This window comes from Garra rufa, chromosome 18 (assembly GCF_049309525.1).
Source record: "Garra rufa chromosome 18, GarRuf1.0, whole genome shotgun sequence".
NCBI classification, from domain to species: Eukaryota; Metazoa; Chordata; class Actinopteri; order Cypriniformes; family Cyprinidae; genus Garra; species Garra rufa.
Window position 1 is genome coordinate 6,064,811 of NC_133378.1, and position 23,228 is coordinate 6,088,038.

Sequence of the window (23,228 nt, forward strand, 5' to 3'; positions counted from 1 at the left end):
GCCGGGCGGGAAGGGAAAGTGAAAGAACCTGCCTGGGAGGGCTCTCATGGCAATGATGGGAGATCAAGACTCCTAGCATTGCACCAGGCAGGGGAAAGGTGTAGGGTTAGGCCCGCCGGGCCGGGAGGGAGAAAAAGACCCGCCTGGGAGGGCTCTCATGGCAATGATGGGAGATCAAGACTCCTAGCATTGCACCAGGCGGGGGGATAGGGAGACCTGGAGAAGGTTACTTTGGGTGGCTTATGGGCTGATGAGGGTTTGGTGGGCTTCTTTGATATGTGACTGGCTAGTTCTGATGTAGCTCTGAAAGGCTTCTGATGACCATCTTCCTAGGGTTTGGATCTGCTGTTTAGAGAGGCCTTTCTGGGCTGCTGATGTTGCTGCCCCGATGCGAAAAGAGTGGCTTGAGAAATTTCCTGCTGGGATGCCTGATGATTGCAGGACGGACTTGAGATGTTTTTGGAACCAGAAGCGATTAGCAGGTCTTTTGGCTTCGGCATTGGTGTTGCAGTGAAGAGCGAGTACTGTGGTTGGAGGAGTGAGCTGTAGGAGGCTGGTGGAGGGCCTGTGTGAGGCAGCCAGTGCGACCAGGCGCTCGCTTGAGCTGCGAGCCCCGAGCTGACGGCAACGGGAGGCGGGGCTGTGTGTGACAGCCAGTGCGGCCAGGTACTCGCTCGAGCTGGGAGATCCGAGCTGACGGCAGTGGGAGGCGGGGCTGTGTGAGGCGGCAAGTGCGGCCAAGCACTCGCTTGAGCTGCGAGATCCGAGCTGACATGAGCTGGAGGCGGGGCTGTGTGTGACAGCCAGTGCGGCCAGGTGCTCGCTTGAGCTGCGAGATCCGAGCTGACTGCAGCTAGAGGCGGGGCTGTGTGAGGCGGCCATTGTGGCCAAGCGCTCGCTTGAGCTGCGAGCCCCGAGCTGCCGGGGGCGGGCGGCGGAGCTGAGACTGGTGGCCAAGCGCTTGCTTGGGCTGCGAACTCCACGAGAAAAGAGGTTGGTGGCCAGGGCTGCGATTGGCAGACGAAGCGGCCAAACGCTGGCTTGGGCTGCGGGCCCAGGCATTGCTTGAGGAGGAGCTGCGGTGGAGGGCTGGGCTGCGGCCATTGTTCTGTGTAGGGTTGTTTGATTCCGAAATTTTTGGAATCAATTTCGATTCCTGGTTCAGAATCGATTTCCTCACTGTTGTTTTCAATTCTTGCCATTTAAATTGGATGAAGCTAATTTTGCAATGACTGCAGGATATTGAAGTCAAAGAAAGTAGCTTTCTCATAATATGAAGCTTCATTGTAAAAATATGAAAATGTACAATATTTTTGTAGCTCTGACAGATTTTAAATTGTAATTTGTCTGCATTGCCCATGGAATTAGTCATAACCCAGGGCTCAGCAGTGGACATGCATTTATTGCAATACTAAAACAAGTCATGAAGTGTCTAATGTCCACAGTTCAGCTGAATGATATTTACTTTAACAGTATGCGTTGCACAAAATTAGCAAACGATACAGTGAAACAAAATAAACAACTTTAACAACAACACTAATGTTAGAGCTTGTGGATTAGCTGTCAATCAGGTGCGTTCTAGAGACCACTGATTGGTGCTCTCTGCATTCTCACGTCTATTCCGTCGTGCAGCGCTCAAATTTGTGGACAACATGGGTGACTCCCATCGTAAAATAACTTATAGTTTTTTGGACTAGTTTATTAAAACGATTTAACAGAATTTTAATAATTATCAGTGAGCAAGAGCCGAATTAATGGGTGCTTCAGACGAGCTCTGTAATGATCGTTTCATTCAGTTTATTTTCATGGATCGCCGAAAACGTTCGGCAACATTTGATGACTAGCAGCTGAGATATGCAGCCTTCGTGGGATGCAGTCTTTCGTTTGACAGGCATCTATGTACATAGATATAAGTTGTTGAACTGAACACGGCTCTGAATAAGGAGTCAATTCCCCTTGATGGGATCGATTCCAAACTTGGAATCGACTCTCGATTCCTAATGCTTCGGAATCGATTCTTTGGAATCGATTCCCAGCCCTGTGAGAGGCCTCGCACGGGAGAAAGACATTGGCGTCGGCGCGGCCGGAGGTTTGTGTTTCCTTTTGGTCGACTTCGGGGTTAGAGGTTTAGTTAGTTGCAGATTATTGTACAAGTTAAATAATTCTGTTTTGTTTAACTTGCGTGAAGGCTGGACATCGGATTTTGCCAGCGCTAGTTTCATACTCGCCATAGTCCGTTTGTCTATGGGCGGAATTGATTGCCTGACCGAGCGGATGATGCTGGGGAATCGGCTGGTGTTCTCGCCGATGGAGGCGAGGGCAGGCCGAGGCGTTGTGAGGCGGTCTGGGCCGAGCGGCGGCCGCGAGATGAGGCCTGGGGCTCAATTGAAGCGAAATGCGGGGAAGACACGGTCCTGGAGCCGGCCGGAGGAGAGTCGGAATCGTCTTCTCTTGTGGCAGTTTGTCTTTGCGACGTAGTAGCGGACGGGCGAACCAGTTACTGATAAACCATCAAGTGAATGGAGGTGAGTCCGCTGTATTTAAACCTATGGCGCTGATTGACTTGAGTGGGCTCCTCTTGTGCTGTTTACGCTAAGTATCTGACGCGCTTCTCCCGAACTTTGTTAATGAAACATCATTTAAAGTGATAGTTCACCCCAAAATAAAAATTGTCATTAATTTCTCACCCTCATGTCGTTTCAAACCTGTAAGACTTTCATTTATCTTCAGAACACAAATTAAGATATTTTTGATGAAATCCGAAAGCTTTCTGACAGCAATGCAACTAACATGTTCAAGCCCCAGAAAGGTAGTAAGGACACTGAAAAATTGTCCATGTGACATTAGTCGTTCATTTATGAAAAAATGAAGTTATGAAGCTATGAGAATACTTTTTTTGTGCTAGGAAAACAAAAATAATGACTTTATTCAACAATTTCTTCCCTTACATGTCAGTCTTTGACGTACGTTTATAAGGCTTTTTTTTTCTTTCTCAGAATAAGAGTAGTCCAATCAGTATAATATGCTATATGTAGGTTAGTGGCATTAAATTATTGAATATATGAGTCATTTGTGGGATTAGGTAACATTTCAACTCTGAATATACATTTTGTTCAACTATACAGTGGTGTGAAAAAGTGTTGGCCCCCTTCCTGATTATTATTTTTTTTCATGTTTGTCAAACACTTTAATGTTTCAGATCGTCAAACAAATTTAAATATTAATCAAAGATAACACAAGTAAACGCAACATGCAGTTTTTGAATGAAGTTTTTTTATTATGAAGGGAAAACAAAATCCAAACCCACATGGCCCTGTGTGAAAAAGTGTTTGCCCCCTAAACTTAATAACTGGTTGGGCCACCCTTGGCAGCAACAACTTCAATCAAGCATTTGCGATAACTTGCAATGAGTTACAGCGCTGTGCAGGAATTTTGGCCCACTCATCTTGGCAGAATTGTTGTAATTCAGCCACATTGGAGGGTTTTCGAGCATGAACCACCTTTTTAAGGTCATGCCACAGCATCTCAATAGGATTCAGGTCAGGACTTTGACTAGGCCACTCCAAAGTCTTCATTTTGTTTTTCTTCAGCCATTCAGAGGTGGATTTGCTGGAGTGTTTTGGATCATTGTCCTGCTGCAGAACCCAAGTTCACTTCAGCTTGAGGTCACAAACAGACAGCCAGACATTGTCCTTCAGGATTTTTTGGTAGACAGCAGAATTCATGGTTCCATTTATCACAGCAAGTCTTCCAGGTCCAGAAGCAGCAAAACAGCCCCAGACCATCACACTACCACCACCATATTTGACTGTTGGTATGATGTTCTTTTTTGTGAAATGCTATGTTACTTTTACGCCAGATGTAATGGGACACACACCTTCCAAAAAGTTAAACTTTTGTCTCATCAATCCATAGAGTATTTTCCCAAAAGTCTTGGGAATCTTCAAGATGTTTTCTGGCAAAACTGAAATGAGCCTTTATGTTCTTTTTGCTCAGCTGTGGTTTTCATCTTGGAACTCTGGCATGCAGGCCATTTTTGCCCAGTCTCTTTCTTTTGGTGGAGTCATGAACACTGACCTTAACTGAGGCAAGAGAGCCCTGCAGTTCTTTAGATGTTGTTGTGGGGTCTTTTGTGACCTCTTGGATGAGTCGTCGCTGCGCTCTTGGGGTAATTTTTGGTCGGCCGGCCACTCCTGGGAAGATTCACCACTGTTCCATGTTACTTCGCCATTTGTGGATAATGGCTCTCACTGCGGTTCGCTGGAGTCCCAAAGCTTTAGAAATGGCTTTACAACCTTTTCCAGAATAATAGATCTCAATTACTTTTTTTTCTCATTTGTTCCTGAATTTATTTGGATCTCAGCATGATGAGGCCTGGGTGTGGCTAGAGAAACTGAACTCAGGTGTGTTAAACCACAGTTATGTTTTAAGGGGGAGGGGGCAAACACGTTTTCACACAGGGCCATGTGGGTTTAGATTTTTTTTCCCTTCATAAAAAACCCTTCATTTAAAAACTGCATGTTGTGTTTACTTGTGTTATCTTTGATTAATATGTAAATTTGTTTGATGATCTGAAACATTAAAGTGTGTCAAACATGCAAAAAAAAAAAAAAAAAAAAAAATTCAGGAAGGGGGCCAACACTTCACACCACTGTATATGATTCATTTTCTGAATACCCCACATAATTAGGCACATGTCAAACCTCCCAAAAATTCATACAAGGCAAGGATTGATTTAAAAAGGATTTTATACAGAACTTGTTGTAAAACAAACATTTGCTACACCTATTGCTCATGTGTACCTGATAACAATTTAATGAAAACAAATTTAACATTTTTCATATTCACATTTTACAGGACTGAAGCTTAAAATACACAAATTGTGTTACTACAGTCTTTTTATTTTTGTAAAAGAATATGTTTCATTTAAAAGTTTAACTAATTTGTCGGCGCCGATAGCCTTGTGGGCAGTTTAACTAATTTTATTGTTTTAGTCCTTAACATGTCAGATAGTAAGCCACAAGAAATGCTTTCATTCTTATTGGTCTTTCCTATATATTTCTAAAATATTCATGTGACAAGGTGTGATGGGGTTGAAGTCTGTAGCACATTTGAAGGGATACAGTTTTGTTTCTGTCTCATATTGTCCCTTATTTCTGGGACAACTTATCTGCATGCCCAACACTGCAAATTCTGCTGCAATTTGTTCTAAATATAATTTTTATCAAAAATGATTTTGGTAAGTATATATTTGCTGAAACCATGACTATTATTTTTTTTTTTCATTAAAATTATTAATAAATGAAGTAAATAACTCAACCCCGTCACAAGTTTACAACCCTGTAACAATAAGAAATACATATTTGTGACGGGGTTGAGGTTTTTCACTCAAAATGGCCACTGCTCCTCATGTAGTTATGAGAGTAGACCATATATGGTAGCAATGAAATAAGTACATTGTATATACAGTTGCAATCTAAATGATTCAACCCCCTTGACCTGCAAGACATTTTGCTGCAGAGAACAACATTTTGTGAAAACAATTCAACAAAGGCATGAGTAAACTATTAAAGAAAGTTTATTTATACACATTTGAGTAATTCTGAGAACGTAAGTTGATGAATAATGACAAAAAATCGAATTGGCTCTAAACATTCATGTTCAAAGTTATTCAACCCCTGAAAGTAAATTTGGTGTAGAATCTTTTATTCTTTAAAACCACCAATAAACACTGCCTGGAAGTGCTTAGATGCTTCTGTCACCTTTCTGCTGCAATCTTGGGCCATTCCTCCCCTGAAAAAGCTTTCAGATCACTGATAATCTTTGGTTTTTACTTTGCCACTGCTTGCTTCAAATTCAACCATGTATTTTCAATGAGAATTACATCTGGAAACTGAACAGGCCACTTAAAAACATTCTATGACAGATTCCTAAACCAAGCGCAAGTAGATTTGAACGTATACTTTAGGATGATTGTCCTGCAGGAAAGTCCATTGATTATTAGCTTTAGACTTTGCACAAAAGGCATCACAATGTTTGCCAAAATGGTCTGATACTTTAATAACTCAATGATATCCTTTGTATGGTCATGTTTTCCACTTCCTGCTACAGTAAAACAACCCAATGACAGGACTGGCCCACCTCCATGTTTGACGATGGAGATGGTGTTCTTCTGCGTATAAGCTTTGTCTTTTTTTGCACCAGATGTACCTCTGATCTATACGCCCAAAAAGTTCCAGTTTGGACACATCACTCCATAAAACAATCTTCCAGAACTCCACAGGTCTAACTAAATGAATTTTGGCATGTTCAAGGCAGCAGTTCTTCTTGGTCAAGAGTGCTATTCAGCAATATTCCTCAACATGAAGACCATACATGTCTAGTGTTCCTCTTGTACACAGCATTGAAATATTTTTCGTCCTTTCGTCGGGTCATCTTGCAAGTCTTTGGCTGTACATTGCAAGTTTTTCTCAGTTGATCTGATCAAACATTTTATGATATTGTGCTTTTTTGTTCAACAGCCTCAAAGGTTTTCTGGTTCAACACACTTTAATCTAAGGAATACGGCTGCCAGCTGTGTCTCTAGGGAGTTTTAATGTCTTAGACATCTTCATGTAGTTTTAGACTTTCTAATAGAGCAAACTATTTCTTCTCTATTGATTTTGTGTGAGCTTTGTTGACTTTACCATATTTGCTACTCATCTTCAGCACATGCAAGAGTATACTATGTGTAACACCCCAAGCTAATTCCATTTTGAATAAGTTTGTAAAGGCTTAAGACAATTTTGTTCCTGACCATAAAAATTAAAACAGCAATGTTGAATAGGGGTGGAATAATTTTGACATAGCTGTGTTATTAAAAAATCCTATAACTCAAAAACATTAAATTATATATTGACATTATCACTTTTTAATATGCCAGAAAACTGATGTAGATGCAATTTATTCCTGGATCTTCAGAAAGAGCAAAAAACATTTGTAAAGTACTGCAGTCTCTGGGGGGGGTTGAATAATTTTGATTGCAACTGTACTTTTGGATAAAAAAAATAATATAATCTTAATTTTATGTGATTTTATTACTTAATTTTATGTTTTGTGAGTTGTTAAGCTTGGTAGTACCCTCTCTGACTATAATGTGCCCTTAAAAATATGAATAAAAAGTATGATACTACTAACCTTTTTCTGCACCACTATTACCTGAATACCTGAATAATGTCATTTCTAGTAAAAGATGTCACATATGAGCATATGGACGTAAAATGGTTAGTGTGACGGAGTTGAGTTCAGACTGAGGGACAACAGGAATCACAAGAAAGGAACACATTTTACATTTTTGCTAGAAATCACAGACACTACGCATTTTGTTAATACGTTTTTAAGTGGAGTGCCGCAGGGACATGACAAAATGGTTTAAGATAGATAGAAGACATTATTTTATGCTAAAAAATAATTATTTGGATTCATTATAATTGGCATACCAACGTATTACGAAACGCTTCTGACAATTAATTTTAGTGAAACATACTTGAGAAACTCAAGACTGAAATATCACCAAATCCTATGTATATTTTTATTCTTTATACTTTTTAATGTATATATTATTAATTCTGATTACAAATTCAACACACATTTCCACTAATTTAATGTTAATTTTGCGTATATGTGGTCACGTATGGAAACTACTGCACAATTACTTTAATGAATCTTTACCACACCAGACTACTAATGTGTTAATGGCAATTTGTTAAGAACTTGAAGCCTTAAAGGGCACAATAAAACGAAACAAACGGTGATTGTTTTCCTTTCATCTCAGTCAGACAGTCTATTTCTGTCTATGTGGGTGGTTCTTGGACCAAAGTAAGCTGCACCTGAAACAGACGATAGTCAAAGGTCTGACTTTCCAAAGCTTGCTTCAGGCCTTGGCCTGGGGTTAAAGAATAGTTCACTCCAAATTGAAAGGTTTCTCATCATTTACTCATCCTCTTGTTGTTCCAAACATCTATGACTTTATTTCTTCTGTGTAGCTGTTTTGACCATATAAGAGCAAGTGGGGTCTAAAACAACACTGGACCTCATTTACTTTGATTGTATCAGTGAAATCAGGACAGAATTTACATTTTTGTGTGAACTATCTCTTTAAGACTTTCTTATTAGTCATTATTAAGTATTTCCTTTAATGTTATGGGTAGGTTACAGACAGTTAAGAAAGGGTTAAGGTTAATTGAGTTTTAGAAGATGTTAAAGAACACATACTTCGGAAAAAGCACAGTTGCAATTTCTCCATTGAACTTTTCTTATACTCCTACTAACTGAGTGTCATACCTTTGGTTTAAAGCACATCTTTATCTCAGAATAATGGTAGTTCAACCAGTATAATACGCTAGCCCTATCATCAAAAGGGCTGCATATCATCAATTGTGTTAGATTCTTTAAACTGAGGTATTTAAAGATCTCAGATGGTGCTTTACAGTGAGTCAATATTTTCCGGAACTGTCCCAGGTGTATGAACTCAAAAGAGACCTATTACAGTCGAGATGTGTTGGCGTTTGTGTAGCATTTGAGCCGAGGAGGATCAGTAGCTCTCTGAATGTTAGGAACAAGGGACGGTGGGCCAGATGTGCTGCAGTTCATCTTGTGCTCTTTCCAAGAGCCGCAGTTTCCTGAATATTTCTCTCTGGGTGTTTTAGCACTCACATACATCCACACAGTGTCATCTTCTGAAGTGCTTGGTTATTGGTCTTTTTAATCTCCTCAGATATGTTTCTTGTAGTGCAAATTGGCATGCGTGTGGTTCGAAACTCGACAGCATTAAATCCCAATATAAGCATCTGGATGTAGAATGTTAATCTCGGCTTTTCAACACTACGGTTGCTAATGCCACATTATCCGTCATCTGTTTACAAGGAGGATGTAATTATACAAAGGAATTAAAGTCTCACAAATTCGGTAGCAATAATTTGGTTGGCATTTTTAAGCAAGTGTTCTCTCTTTGTCTCTCTGAACCGCACCTCTGTCTCCTCTCCACCTGTCTTGTATTTCTTCAGAAGCTTCCCATATGTTTGAAGGAGAATACATTATCTTTGTCCTTTTAATGAGTGCATAATCAGAATCGGTGTCATTTTATTCGTTCTTATAAGTAAAATGGGGCAAGTGTAACAAATCTGCCTGCCATCTTTTGGTAGAAAACATATATAAACCCCAAATATATATATAAACCTTTTTGGACATTTTTAAAATCTGAGAAATGGATTGAAACATGGTTAAATGTGTCAAACTGAACTGTGACTGTTATGTTCATATTACACTGCAACTTCAGAGTGAAATTTGTTTCATACAGCATTTTTTTTTTCTTCAGTGGAACTTGTGAAATTCCAATTGTGGAGATTGTATGTAGAAATTAAAAATAGCATTTCAGTCAGATCATCAAGTCTGCTGACCTATAGCCAAGATTTGAAAAAAGCTTTACTGGAAGTTCACTTCCAGAGCAAAAATTTACAGATAATGTACTCACCGCTTTGTCATCCAATTCTTTCTTCAGTTGTAAAGAAATTGTTTTTTTGAGGAAAACATTTTAGGATTTTTCTCCATATAGTGGACTTCTATGGTGCTCCGAGTTTGAATTTCCAAAATGCAGTTTAAATGCGGCTTCAAGCGATCCCAAATGCGGTAGTAAACGATCCCAGTAGAAGACTAGAAAAGTCTTATCTACCGAAACGATAGTTTTTTTAATTTTTTATTACAATTTCTATATTTTAACCTTAAATGCTCATCTTCTCTTGCTCTGCCTGAACTCTGTTTTTCCGGTTCAAGACAGTTAGGGTATGTCGAAAAACTCCCATCTCATTTTTTCCCTCAACTTCAAAATAGTCCTACATCGCTGTTTTACCTTTTTTTGGTAAGGGTGTTTGATCTTCTTTGCGTGTTTACTTTGCAAAGGTTAAAAAAGTATATCAATTGTAATAATAAAAAAAAAATGACAGATCGTTTCGCTAGAAGAGACTCTTCTTCCTCCGCTAGGAATGTTTACAACCACATTTGGGATCATTTGAAGCCGCATTTAAACTGCATTTTGGAAGTTGGAGCACCATAGAATTCCACTGGAGAAAAATCTTAAAATGTTTTCCTCAAAAAACATAATTTCTTTTACAACTAAAGAAAGAAAGACATGAACATCTTGGATGACGAGGGGATAAGTACATTATCTGTAATTTTTGTTCCGGAAGGGAACTTCTCTTTTAACCATGAAGTAAGAAGTTAATCAGTATTCCTAGTTTGAAATGATTACGTCACTCTAGTATGTCTTAGTATTTCTGCAACAAAATTGAAATCAGAGCATTTAGACTGTATAGATACTTTTAAAACAGGCTCACATTTCATTACATTAGCTCTGGGTGAATTGCACTATTATAATGTTCAGCTGTGTGTCTGCCTTTCATTTAGTTGCATTTTGTGTTTGTGAGTTTTCGTCTGTCATTTATTCCTAGTGGCTTTCTTCAGGCTATTGTGCTATGGACACATTAAAGTGTTTGCTGTTTTTTACTTTTTTGAGCTCCAGCAGGGTTGACTGAGGCTTCAGCAGAGACAGGCTTGTTTCGTTAAGCCATTAGCTTATGAGCCTTTAGTGTATGTTTAAGGTTCAATCTCTATGTGTGGAGACTTCTGGCAGTGTTAACTCATACACATACAGTGCTTTGCCGTTCTTTTTTCACATTTTGTTGTGTTGCTGCCTTATGTTAAACTGCTTTAAATTAGCTTTTTTTCCACATCATTTTACACTCAATACACTATAATGGCAAAGCAAAAAATAGGGTTTTAACATCTTTGCAAATTTATATAAAAAAAAAAAAAAGGATTCAATTGCATAAGTATTCATACCCTTATCTGTGCCAGTTGAAATTTAGCTTAGGAACATTCATATTGACTGTAGATGTTATTACACTTTGAGTGACTTTGAAGTTAACCTGTGGCAAATTAAATTGAATGGATATGATCTGGAAAGACACACACATCGTAATAGCTAAAAATGCATATCAGAGCAAAAAACAAGTCCTGAAGTAAAAAACTGCCTGTAGAGCTCAGAGACAGGATTGCATCAAGCCACACATCTGGAGAAGAGCTCAGAAAAAATTCTGCTGCATCGAAGGTTCACAGAAGCATGTAGTCTCCATTACCCTTGATAGAAGAAGTTTGAAACAACCAGGACTCTTTCTAGAGCTGGCCTCCTGTTCAAACTGAACAATTGATTGAGAAGAACCTTGGTTAGAGTGGTGACCATGAAGCTGATGTTCACTCTAGTTGAGCTCTATGATCATATATGCAGATGGGAGAAACTTGCAGAAGGACAAACATCACTGCAACACTCCACCGATCTAGGCTTTATGAGGATGTGGCAAGACTCAATCCTCTCCTCAGTGATGACACATAAAAATACACTCGGAATTTGCAGCAAAAAAAAAAACAAAACACCTAAAGGACCCTCAGACTGTCAGAAAAAAAAGATTATCTGGTCTGATGAACTTCAATCCCGAGCATCATATTTGAAGGAGGCACTGCTTATCACCTGTAGAGTACCATCCCAACAGTAAAGTGAGGTAGTAAAGAAAGAGTAGAAGGAAAGCTTAATGCACCAACATATTGAGATATAACAAAATACTGAGCCTTAAAACCTGAAAACCTAGTCCAGAGCATTCAGAACCTCAGACTGGGCAGAGAGTTCACTCTCCAACAGGACAATGACCCTAAGCACACAGCAATAGTGGCTTATAGACAACTCCGTGAATGTCCTTGAGCAGCCCAGCCACAACCTGCTGGGCTTGAACCCAATCAAATATTTCTGGAGAAACCTGAAAATGTGCATCTGGCACCATACACGCTGACAGAGCTTGAGAGGTGAAGAGGTGAAGAGAAGAATGGCAGATAACTGCCAAATGTTGATGTGCAAAACCCAAAAAGACTTGAGGCTGTAGAGGTGTTTCAATTAAGTACTGAGCTGAAGGCATGAATACTTATGCAATGTACTTATTTCAGTTTTTTTATTTAAAAAAAAAAAAAAGTATGAAGTTGTGACAATTCTGTTTTTGCATTGTCATAATGGTGCATAGAGTGTAGACTGATGTGGAAAAAAGTAATTTAAAACAGTTTAACATAAAATTTTAAAATATTTGTTTTTAATGATGTCATACTTTTATGGTATAATTGTTATAATTTTAGTCAAACATTAAAGCATTTTTTGTACAGACATTGATTTGTGGTACCATTAATGGCTATCCATTGGTGGAGGCACATAAATTAATTTCCAGACTATAAACTGACCTTCTTAGCCCAGTAAAAGGCCTCATCAATATATTGATCTGAACACACATTAACTGAAAGAAAAGGAGCTGGAAAAGCAACTGGCTGTTACTATTCTGGAGCTTCATATTGTTCTGTAGCTGCCTTTTATTTCAGCTCATGTAATTTTTAGTAGATGAGATGTAACTATGAAAGCCTGTTTCTGCCACAAAAGAAAAAATTAAATGTCAAGGTAATCGTGACTTTTTATCTCATAGTTCAGACTTTTTTCCTCATAGTTCAGTTTATATCTCACAGTTTATATCTTTATATATCAGTTTATACCTCACAATTTGTTTATATCTCACAATTTGAATTGCAAGATATAAACTTTCTGAATTCTGACTTTTCCTCTTTTTAAAAATAAATAAATAAATAATAATAATAATAAAAAGGTAATAACGACTTATCTCACAATTCTGAAAAAACTCTGAATTGTGGGATAAAACATTGCAATTATAATTATTTACCAAAACAAGCTCCCATATGTAACTGCTACTTTGTGCTCTTTTTTTTAACACTGATTTTGTAAAGCTTATTTAATCATAACATTAGTTTTAACAAGCCACTTGAAATGGCTTTACGAGTGCGGTTTTGTGTTGAAACATGTAGTGTGGGTGGGCCATATCAAAAGGCTTGTCCCAATATTTTATTTACATCATAATTATGACTCATGATTTGATAATTTACTATCTGGCAGCAGATGGTTTTAGGGGGAGGGGCATGCTTGTTCTAGAGAGCATTTGATTGGACAAAATTCTGTGTTGTGCAGGATCAGTCATCAATATTTTTATTCCATTTTCCAGATGTGAAAGACAGTGTTGCCAAGTCTGCAGTTTTCCTGCAGAATTGGGCTACTGTAACACTTTTTCATGTCCATGGGTTGAAGCAACCCCAGAGGATCTCCAGTAAAAAACTTGTATTTTACCCTCCGAAAGCAATTTTTACTTTTTTTCTCTAAACGCGATTGGGCTAGTTTTGGGCTAGTTTTAAGCAGCAATTGGGTGGGTTTCATTACAAAAACCTGGCAACCCTGGTGAAAGACTGTACATTGTAAATGAGATTTATGCGTCACCTGAAAGCTAAATAAATAAGCTTTCCATTGATGTTTGGTCTGTTAGAATAGAACAATATTTGGAAGATACAACTAAACATATGGAAAATTTTAAAATCTGGAATCTAAGGGTGCAAAAAAAATCACCTTTAAAGTTGTCTAAATTAAGTTTTGATATATCTTCGTTAGGAAATTTACAAAATATCTTCATGGGACATGATCTTTACCTAATATCGTAATGATTTTTGGCATAAAAGAAAAAATATAATTTTGAGCCATACAATGTATTTTTAGCTATTGCTACAAATATACCTCTGCTACTTAAGACTCGTTTTGAGGTCCAGGGACACATGCTGTAAGTGAATTTAATTAATGTTTAGGAGTTTGTTAGCATATAGATGGCTTTGAAGCTTCTTTAACATTTTTAAAATGTATTTTTCATCTTTACATTTTATTATACAGTAGTTACAGTTTGAAGTCGTACTGCCTATCAATAAACTCACATGTGTTTAACTCACATGGGCAGTTTGTGTAGATCTGACTTGTGATATTTCCTTTTTTTGTCCTCTGTACTATGAATAAAAGCATCAAGAACGCTCAAACCCTCAAGGCCGAAACAGTTCAGCTAAAATAATTAAATCATTAAGTCCTCCATTACGGCAAAATGCAGAGCTTCAGTTAAAACCGGTTAATTGGTAAAAGCGATAAGTCAGCAACCAGAGCTAAATGTATAGATTAGCCATTTATTGGACTGGATGTTTGTCTTTTCCGACTGAATCACGGGTACATTTGTGGATAGTACTTAAAGAGCGAACGATGAAAGTGAGCATGGCCAAATGGGGAGGTTTGTTTGTTTGAACTGCGATGCTTATATTGAGTGATATTTGGAGAATTTCTATGGGGGAGATGTTTGGGGCTTTTAGTAGCACAGCGTGGTGCAAGTGAATGAGATGGAAATGAAGGCGATTAGCATATTCACAGTGGTATCAAACTGTCAAGCTGCGACACCTAAACACCATTAAACACAGAGAAGTTTATTTGCTAAAAAAGGATCGCATATTTAGTCAGGTTTTAAGCGTTTTACATTTTTTTAGATTCCATCTGTCTTCAATCTGTCTTAATTTAACAGAGATCATAAAGATTTCTATTCTGGAGAAAGAAGAATAGCTTAGTTAATAAATAAAATGCTTTCGTTGAAGTCATTTGATTAAGCGCTTCATTTTAAGACAGTAAATCTGTTTACTCAATCTGTATCACAGCTTGTTAATTTATTAATATGCGATCATCACTAGCTAATTATAGCTACTTATGGTGCAGACACGTAATGTTTTAGATGTTTCGGATGACCATATGCCAATAAACACATTCCATGCACTGTAATTCACCAAATGTCCTCAAAGAAACTGTCAAACAGACTTAGTCCTGGTCATTTGGTGACTAACTGAAACATTTGCTCTGCAGATCACATGAACATATCGCAGCACGGCTCATTAGATAAACCAACAGATGTGTTTGTTTGTTCTTCATCTATTAAAGGGATAGCTCATCTAAAAATTAAAATTGCTCTAATTCTCAGATTCTTTAAGAATAAAAAAAGCAGTTGCCAGCAGTTAAATATACAGCGTTCATTAGACCTGTTAGGCCTATAAAGAAACGAATATGGTCAAACAAGAGGAAGGTTAAATCTCTCTAATGAGTTTGTTCTAATCTTTTTGTATTACTTTAGGACTGCAAGTGATTGCTATGTCAGAGAGAAGTTCAACCACAAAGATTACAGCAGACGAAGGTTACACGGTAAGCCCAAGATCTATAATTTATTAAATATTATGCCTTTTAATATGTTTGACTAGCTTTCTATCATTGAAAATTCATGACATGGCCTTTCATGGATTGCTTTTGAACACTTCACACTCTTGAAACTATACTCTTTGATCACTTATATTCAGGATCACGATTCAAAGATGTCGGATGAGCACCGAGACACGGATGACTCGTCGGAGAAAACGCCTAGTCGGATGTCCAGATCCCCGCAGAAATCCTCCAAAAGACCAAAGACAGTGCCTGTGAAAGTCACACTGCTAGATGGATCTGCCTATGAGACCGGGGTGGAGGTACAGCAGTTGCTTGCGTGCGCTAAAACTAATTTGTTTTGTTCTGTAGAAACATGGTGCCAGACCTCTAGGGCTCTCAGCTATTCACATACTGTTCTCCAGTAACGCTGTATTCCTTTGTCAAGTCAACCACACCCAAACATTATATCCTGATTTTTTTGTTCGTTCAGATTTTTATCAATATTTATATATTTGCTATTAGGGATGGGTTTTGACACAAATTTCACGACTCGATTAGATTCTGATTCACAAGCTTGTGATTTGATTCGATCCAATTTGATATGGATTATTTTGGATATATATCAGGTACGTACCTGTGACAACTTTTTCGTAAGACAGGAAATACGTACCGACATGTATGTTTTGTGACGTATTCATTGTGAAATGTCCATTAAGTGGCACTAAAAGAGTGTTCGTTTTTTTCCTAGAAACAGATGAACGTGCATATGGTACGTTTTATGTGACGTTGGTTTTGAACGTGTTACTGCAGCTCTGACTTGAAATGTCCGTTGTGTGGAGCTATAAGTCTAATGCTCTGTGACGTTTTAAAATAACGTACCATCTGCACTACGTCTAAACCTACCCGATAGTAGGAACAAATGTGAATGTGATGTAAAAACGCAGTCGCAAGCATGCCGTTTTAGCTTGGTTTTCAATCTTTCACCTTTCAGCTCTTTCATCATCAGTCATGATTTTCATGGGATTTGTACCCAAGGATTTCACAACCTAAGTCCAATTCCATGCAAGCTGAGCTACCGAGCAAGCTTGTTACATCTGGAAAGCGAAAACATATGGAGCTGTAATCATACCTGTGTACGAAAATAATTAGAAGTGTGCTCGCTGTTTTAGCGCCTCTAGTATTCATTTCTGTTGGAAACTGCAGTGATATGTACTTATTGGTACATATTTTGCGACTTGCGAAAAAAAGTTTCCACAGGAATGTTTTTGTCATGAGATCAGGTGGTAAAATAGATAAGTTGAGATTTTTCCAGTAGAGCTGGGGAGTAGCTGAAAACATTTTATCCTGTTTTTTTTTTTCAGATTTTTATCAATATTTATATATTCGTTATTAGGGCTGGGTTTTGACATAAATGTTATGATTTTATTTGACTCTGATTCACAACGTTGTGATTTGATTCGATTTGATATTGATTATCTTAGATATATATCAGGTAAAGTATACATACCAAATTTTCTACAGTTGCCAGCAAAATAAATCTCTCAATAAATGCTGTAAAATCTCATAACAAAAACGTACCTGTGGAAACTTTTTTGCAAGAAAAAATCATAACTGTTTTTTGCAAGTTAATCATAACTGTGTACGAAAACGAATAGAAGTGCTCACTGTTTTACTGCATCTAGTGTTCATTTCTGTTGGAAACTGCAGTGATATGTACTTATTGGTACATATTTCAGTTTCCACAGGAACGTTTTTGTCATAAGATCAGGAAGTAAAATATACACGAAAGTCACTTGGCACTACATTAATAATAAAATTAATGTAGTAATTTAAACATTGAAAAACAGTAAAAAAAATATAATGAATATGTTATATGGTGCATACATTTAAAGGTCCCATATTGTACACATTTCTGGAGGTTTATTTTAGTTGTTGATGTCCTTAAGAATATATATTTGCGGTATAAGTGCCAAAATCCATCCCTTTTTTTGGAGCTCTGTCAAAAACAGGTCGATTTTGGCCCATCTAATTAATATTCATGAGCCTCTCTTCTGATTGGCCTGTTGTTTTCTGAGTGATGCACAGTCAGGCCAACCACAGGTAACTACGGTCATGTATGCTTTAGCCGAGCCCAGAGCCATAGAGAGAGCCTAGCCTGCTGATACTCAACAGGATATTTCAGAATGATCATTAATGTTTTTTCTTTTTCAAACACCGAATGCTGTAAGCTACATAACTGTTGCTTTAGTAAAGCCCCTTTCACAATGTGCGCTGATTCTGGAAAATTACGGGAACGAGTGTTGTGTGAACAAAAGCCAGAACCATAAAGGCAGTGTTGTAGTGATGATGCACGTTATCATGCGACTCTTCACGACGAAAAAATACGTGCAAAGTGGAATGAAGCGGCGATCAGGCAGAGCCAGCTCCTCACTATCAGCGCTGAAGACCAGTTTGTTCAGGTTAGTTTCAGTTTAGTGAAACGTAGCGTCGCATTACATCTCGCATCCAAACGTCACATGTCTTTATGGGTTGTGTGTAAAGCACGCACAGATTCCGGAAAACAACTGTGAATGAACCAAATCAAACAACTCCGGAACAAATCATGGGAAACATTATCCGTGTATTTACCGGAATCGCTGTGTGAAAGAGGCTGAAGTTGACGTGCCGCTGATCTCTTATATTCACGTTGTTCTGAAGCCTGTGCAATGATGTAGTTTCGACATCTAGCGACTGAACAGGGTTTTCTCGACTTGTTTTCGTGTTGTTGTTGCTTAGCAATGTTATGGACACGATATTGGTACGGTGGTTGGTGTTCGGGGTGGTGACTGAAGGCGGTGACTGAGTAGATCGGACGTCACATCTTTGCGGAAGTCACAGCGGCTGTGTGCAGTTTACTGTGGATTGACTGTTTTGAAACTCATATGGTAGTTACATAGCCCCTAGACCTCAGTTATCATGAAAAAAGCCAGGAAATTTCAATTTTGACAATATGGGACCTTTAACAAAATGCATCTCTCTAGAATTTTTCTAGCTGAAAGTCACTGTATATGTTTGTGTCTGAGCTAAACGTGACGTTATTTTGTTTACAGACTGTTATATTGACGACTTTCCACGGTTGAACACTGATTGAGTAATTACATGAGACAGGATACAGATTTTGCTAAGTTCGGAATTCGTACACTCTTTCTTTTAACATACCTTCGGATGTTCATTCTTGTTTATTTTGTGCTGTAACTGGTATTAAAGCGGAAGAGACAGTCAGTTCATATGCTGCTTCTCTTGAACAGAGGCGCTACAGTGATCTGTCACTCACAATAAACAGCGCTAAAACAACATTTACTGTTGAATATTGTAATAAAACGGACAGAATATGAAATCTGGCACTTTGTTTCATATCAAAAGTAACAAATCACAAAGCTTATTGTGATTTATTGGAGGAGATGTGTGCTATAATGTTCTGTTCAACAGGCTAGACTAATCGATTCTTGGGATTTAAGTATCGATATTGTTTTGTAAAAATAATAACCAATTACAATCAAGAACGACCCAGCTCTATTTCCCTGATAGCACACGTACATCACAGAGACGTCTATTTGACGTCTGCATTTACATCTGCAAGACGTAGTGTTTTCTCATCTGAAATATGTCTATAGGATATTTCCTATCAGATCTCAAATAAAATGTCTTTCAGATGTTTATGATTTAGAATGTATGTAAAACTGACAGATGTCTGTCAGATGTTTGTATACAGCAGATGCTTTGAAGATAAAGCAATCTTTAACAGACAGCTTGCAGATCTGGGATGCTATTGTGTTTATTTTCAATCACAAGAAACAATTTTTTAAATGTATATTTGAAATTTAGTTAAATAATGTAAAAAAATTATTAAGGTACAAAGGTACAAACTGTCAGTGGGTCGGTAACATAAGGTACAAATACTAAAAGGTACATCATATGATGCTAACCTTTTTTTAAACATAAATGGTACAGTTGTGTACATGTTTTCTGAGAGTGTAAGAATCCAGAAACATTTTTTTCACAATTTCCAAAAAATAAAAAAATAATTAGCACAACTGTTTTTGACACTGATAATAACAAGACATGTTTCTTGCAGCAAATCAGCATATTAGAATGATTTCTGAAGGATCATGTTACTGAAGACTGAAGTAATGATGCTGAAAATACAACTTTGATCACAGGAATAAATTACATTTTAAAATATATATTCAAATGAAAAACAGTTATCTTAAATAGTAATAATATTTCACAATATTGCTGATTTTACTGTATATTTGATCAAATAAATGCAGCCTTAGTGAGCATATAAGACTTTTCAGAAACATTAAAAATCTTACTGATCCCAAACTTTTCAAAGGTAGTATAATTAAAATTTATATAATTATTGTGACTTTTTTTTCTATTCTCTTAAAAGTGTGATTCTTTTCGGTTACAAGCATAATTTAGAAGTAATCCTCTTGACAAGAAATTAAATTTATAAAAAAATCTAGTTTAACATATTTAACAATTAGTATTAGTTTGCATCAAAATAACAATATATGTGACCCTGGACCACAAAACCACTCATAAGTAGCATGGGTATATTTGTAGCCATAGCCAACAATGCATTGAATGGGTCAAAGGATTTTCCTTTTATGCCAAAAATCATTAGGATATTAAGTAAAGATCATGTTCCATAAACATATTTTGTAAATTACCTACTGTAAATATATCAAAACTTATTTTTTGATTAGTAATAACCATTGCTAAGAACTCAATGTAGACAACTTTAAAGGCATTTTTCCCAATATGTATAATATGTATATATAATTTTTTTGCACCCTTAGATTCCAGATTTTCAATGTTTTCGAATATCCTAAAAAAACATACATCTATGAAAAGCTAATTTATTCAGCTTTTAGATGCAGTATAAATCTCAACTTCAAAAAATGTACCCTTATGACTGGTTTTGTGGTCCAAGGTCACATGGATACACACTTATATTTACAAAATTATTTCAAAACATAAAATTGCACACAAAAGACATTTATTCAGTGTTTTGCACTTTTGCCACAGAGATTTAAATTAGACGCTATATTATAATATCTCAGTTTTAGCACTTTCATACTCATGAGAGCAAGTGTGAAAGTTTAATTAAAGGTGTTGGGTATTTTTTATCTCTCTAATAACAAAGTACATTACAAATATGTCAAATATTTTATAGTGCTAAACACACATAAAACCAAAAACTAAATTAAGATTGTACCAAACTCGCAAATTTGACACATGCCAACCAGCAGCTGTATTTACAATAAGAATGCGCATAGATATTACAATAGTGTCGGAATGTGTCGAACAAAAATCACAGTTCTGCTCTTGTGATCCCTGAACCTCACATTCCAGTCCCTCATTGGAATTTCACAGCCCAGCTCTGCAGCTCCATGTTGCCTACCGCAGTGCCTCTGGGAATTACAGCACATGAGATATGAATGCTAGTGCGGGCTGATGGGGCGGGGGTGCTCATTGATAGGTGAAAAGCCCTCCCGCACTAGGAGCTCTCTTGGGAGTGCCACATACTGCTCTGAGATCAGTGCCATGTCTGGCTGTGTGCCCCAGGGGTCTGCCGGCTGATGGATTTCCAGGGTGTTTTCAGATATGGCTCTTCTCTAGGGTGTTATTCGTGGCTCTCTGGTAGCTTCTCCCATCCGTTTGCCATTACTGATGCTGCAACACCTACTGAGAGAGACAGACTGTCCAATCTAAAGGTCAAAGGCCACCTATACTTCCAGTCCTCTATGCTTGGGTGAAGGGGAGGAGGATGGGAAATCTATAATGGTGACATGTTAGTGGTCCCACAGAGTAAATAATACTACAGCCTTTCAGAGGAGGGGATACCAGACCTGGGTGTTTGTCACCCTTGGCTAAAGTTCACACAGATTTAAAACATTTGTTGTCGTTTACTCACCCTCAGCTTTGCTCCGGTTTCGTTTCAAACCTGTATGACTTTATTTCCTCTGTAGAACACATAAGGAGGTACAATGTCCAAGCTGCTCTTTTCTATACAAGGAAAAAAAAGAAAAAAAAAAAAAAAAACACAGTAACAGCTGGCAATAAGACAAATGGCTGCTTTTGAATGATCATGTTTGTCGGAATACTTTGTGCACTAGTGACCAATCACATGCACTTCTGCTTATGTCTCAAAATATGGAATATAGTTTTATGGAAATATAGTTTTTATTAATATTGTGAATTTTTTAGTTGTCATTTTAATTTTAGTTAAAGCTTTTATTGTTTGTTTATTTATTCATTTTATTTAAAATATTTATAAATGTTTTTTGAGCAGCAAATCAAAATAGAATGATTTCTGAAGGATCATGTGACTGGAGTAATGCTGTGAAAAATTAAGCTTTGAAATCAAAGAAATAAATTAAATTTAAAATAGATTTAAATAGAAAACAGTTATTTTAAATAGTAAAAACATATCTGAATTTTACTGTTTTTGCAGCAGAGACTTCTTTAAAAATTTTTTTTTAAATCTTACTGTTCAAAATCTTTTGACTGGTAGAGTAAATTTATAATTTTATTAATATTTCTTTCAGTTTTAGTTTTAGTTATTTTATACATCAAGTTAAACTAAATGAAAATGCTAAATAAAGCAATTTCAAAGTTCATTTTTGAAATGTATTTTTTTAGTTAACAATTATTTCATATCCAGTCACAAACGGTTTTAGTTTTAGTTAACTATAATAATGTAATAAAATCACTCATTGCTTTTGTCTGGATTATTAGCCATAATAAAACCAATTTTTTTTGTTTGATTTTGTTATTATTTAAATATGTCTCGGTGTCTTTTTTAAATGTCTATATTTATACATATAATTTTATTAATTTTATTTTATTTCTTTCAATTTTAGTTTTAGTTATTTTACTACATCAAGTTACACTAAATGAAAAATGACAAATGTTAAGTGAAATAAAACATCATTTAAAAAAAAAATAATATATATATTTTTTTTTATTTATAATAATTTTTTTTTTCAGTTAACAATTATTTAATATCCAGCTAACAAAATAAATTTTTAACGGTTTTAGTTTAAGTTAACTATAATAATACAAGAATATAAGAGAATCAATCATTGCTTTTGGCTATATACAATTATTAGCCATAATAAACAATCATCTTAACCCAAATCAACTCAAAGTTAGGCTTAAACTATTTTACTGCTGTGATTTTTTTGTCTAGTTTTAAATGTCTGCTTTTCTAGTGTTTGTAGGCTATTTGCTTTTTTTTTTTTTTTTAATTTGTTTATTAGTACTTAATTATAAAACAGTCATTGTGAATTATTAATGAATAACCTGAGGCTATTTCTTATTAATTAAAATCTACTTGAAGGCTGTATGCCATTTTTACGGGTAAAGGGATAGTTCAAAAATGTCGTTTCTCATCCTCATGTCATTCCAAACCTGTATGACATTCATTCGTCTGTGGAACATAAAAGAAGATATTTGAGAAATCCCTCAGTATTTTTTTTCTGTCAGTACAATGGAAGTTAATGGTCACCAAAACGGTTTGATTACCAGCATTCTTCAAAACAGCTTTTATGTTCCACAGAAGAAAGAAACTCGACATGAGGTTTGGAACGACATGAGGGTGAGTAAATGATGACAGAATTAAAGGGATAGTTCACCCAAAATTGAAAATTGTGTCATTAATCACTCACCCTCATGTCGCTCTTGACCTGTAAAACTTTTGTTCATCTTTGAAATCCAAATGAAGATATTTTTATAAAATCCAAACGGTTTCTTACATTGCTGTCTACGCAGGGTCGAAAAACTCTCAGATTTCATCAAAAATATCTTAATTTGTGTTCTCAAGGTGAACGAAGGGCTTATGGGTTTGGAACGACATGAGAGTGAGGAATTAATGACAGAATTCTCATTTTTAGGCAAATAATACAATCTTTTTTGTCATTTTGAAGATTGGCTGTCCCATCCTCATTCACTTTCACTGTATAGAAAAAAACAGCCTGAGCTTATACAGTCAAACCTAAATTTA

At 36.7% G+C, this 23,228-nt stretch overlaps 1 protein-coding gene across 5 annotated transcripts in view; it reads left to right on the plus strand.

Annotated features, from left to right (window-relative positions):
- LOC141291577 (band 4.1-like protein 1) overlaps positions 1–23,228 on the plus strand; it is a 96,546-nt gene that overhangs the window by 34,893 nt on the left and 38,425 nt on the right. For all 5 annotated transcript variants that reach the window (XM_073823732.1, XM_073823735.1, XM_073823734.1 and 2 more), the window contains exons 2-3: positions 15,111–15,178; positions 15,331–15,495. In XM_073823732.1, the coding sequence (XP_073679833.1) occupies positions 15,128–15,178; positions 15,331–15,495 (216 nt within the window). In that variant the 5' untranslated portion in view covers positions 15,111–15,127. The remainder of the gene's footprint in view (positions 1–15,110; positions 15,179–15,330; positions 15,496–23,228) is intronic.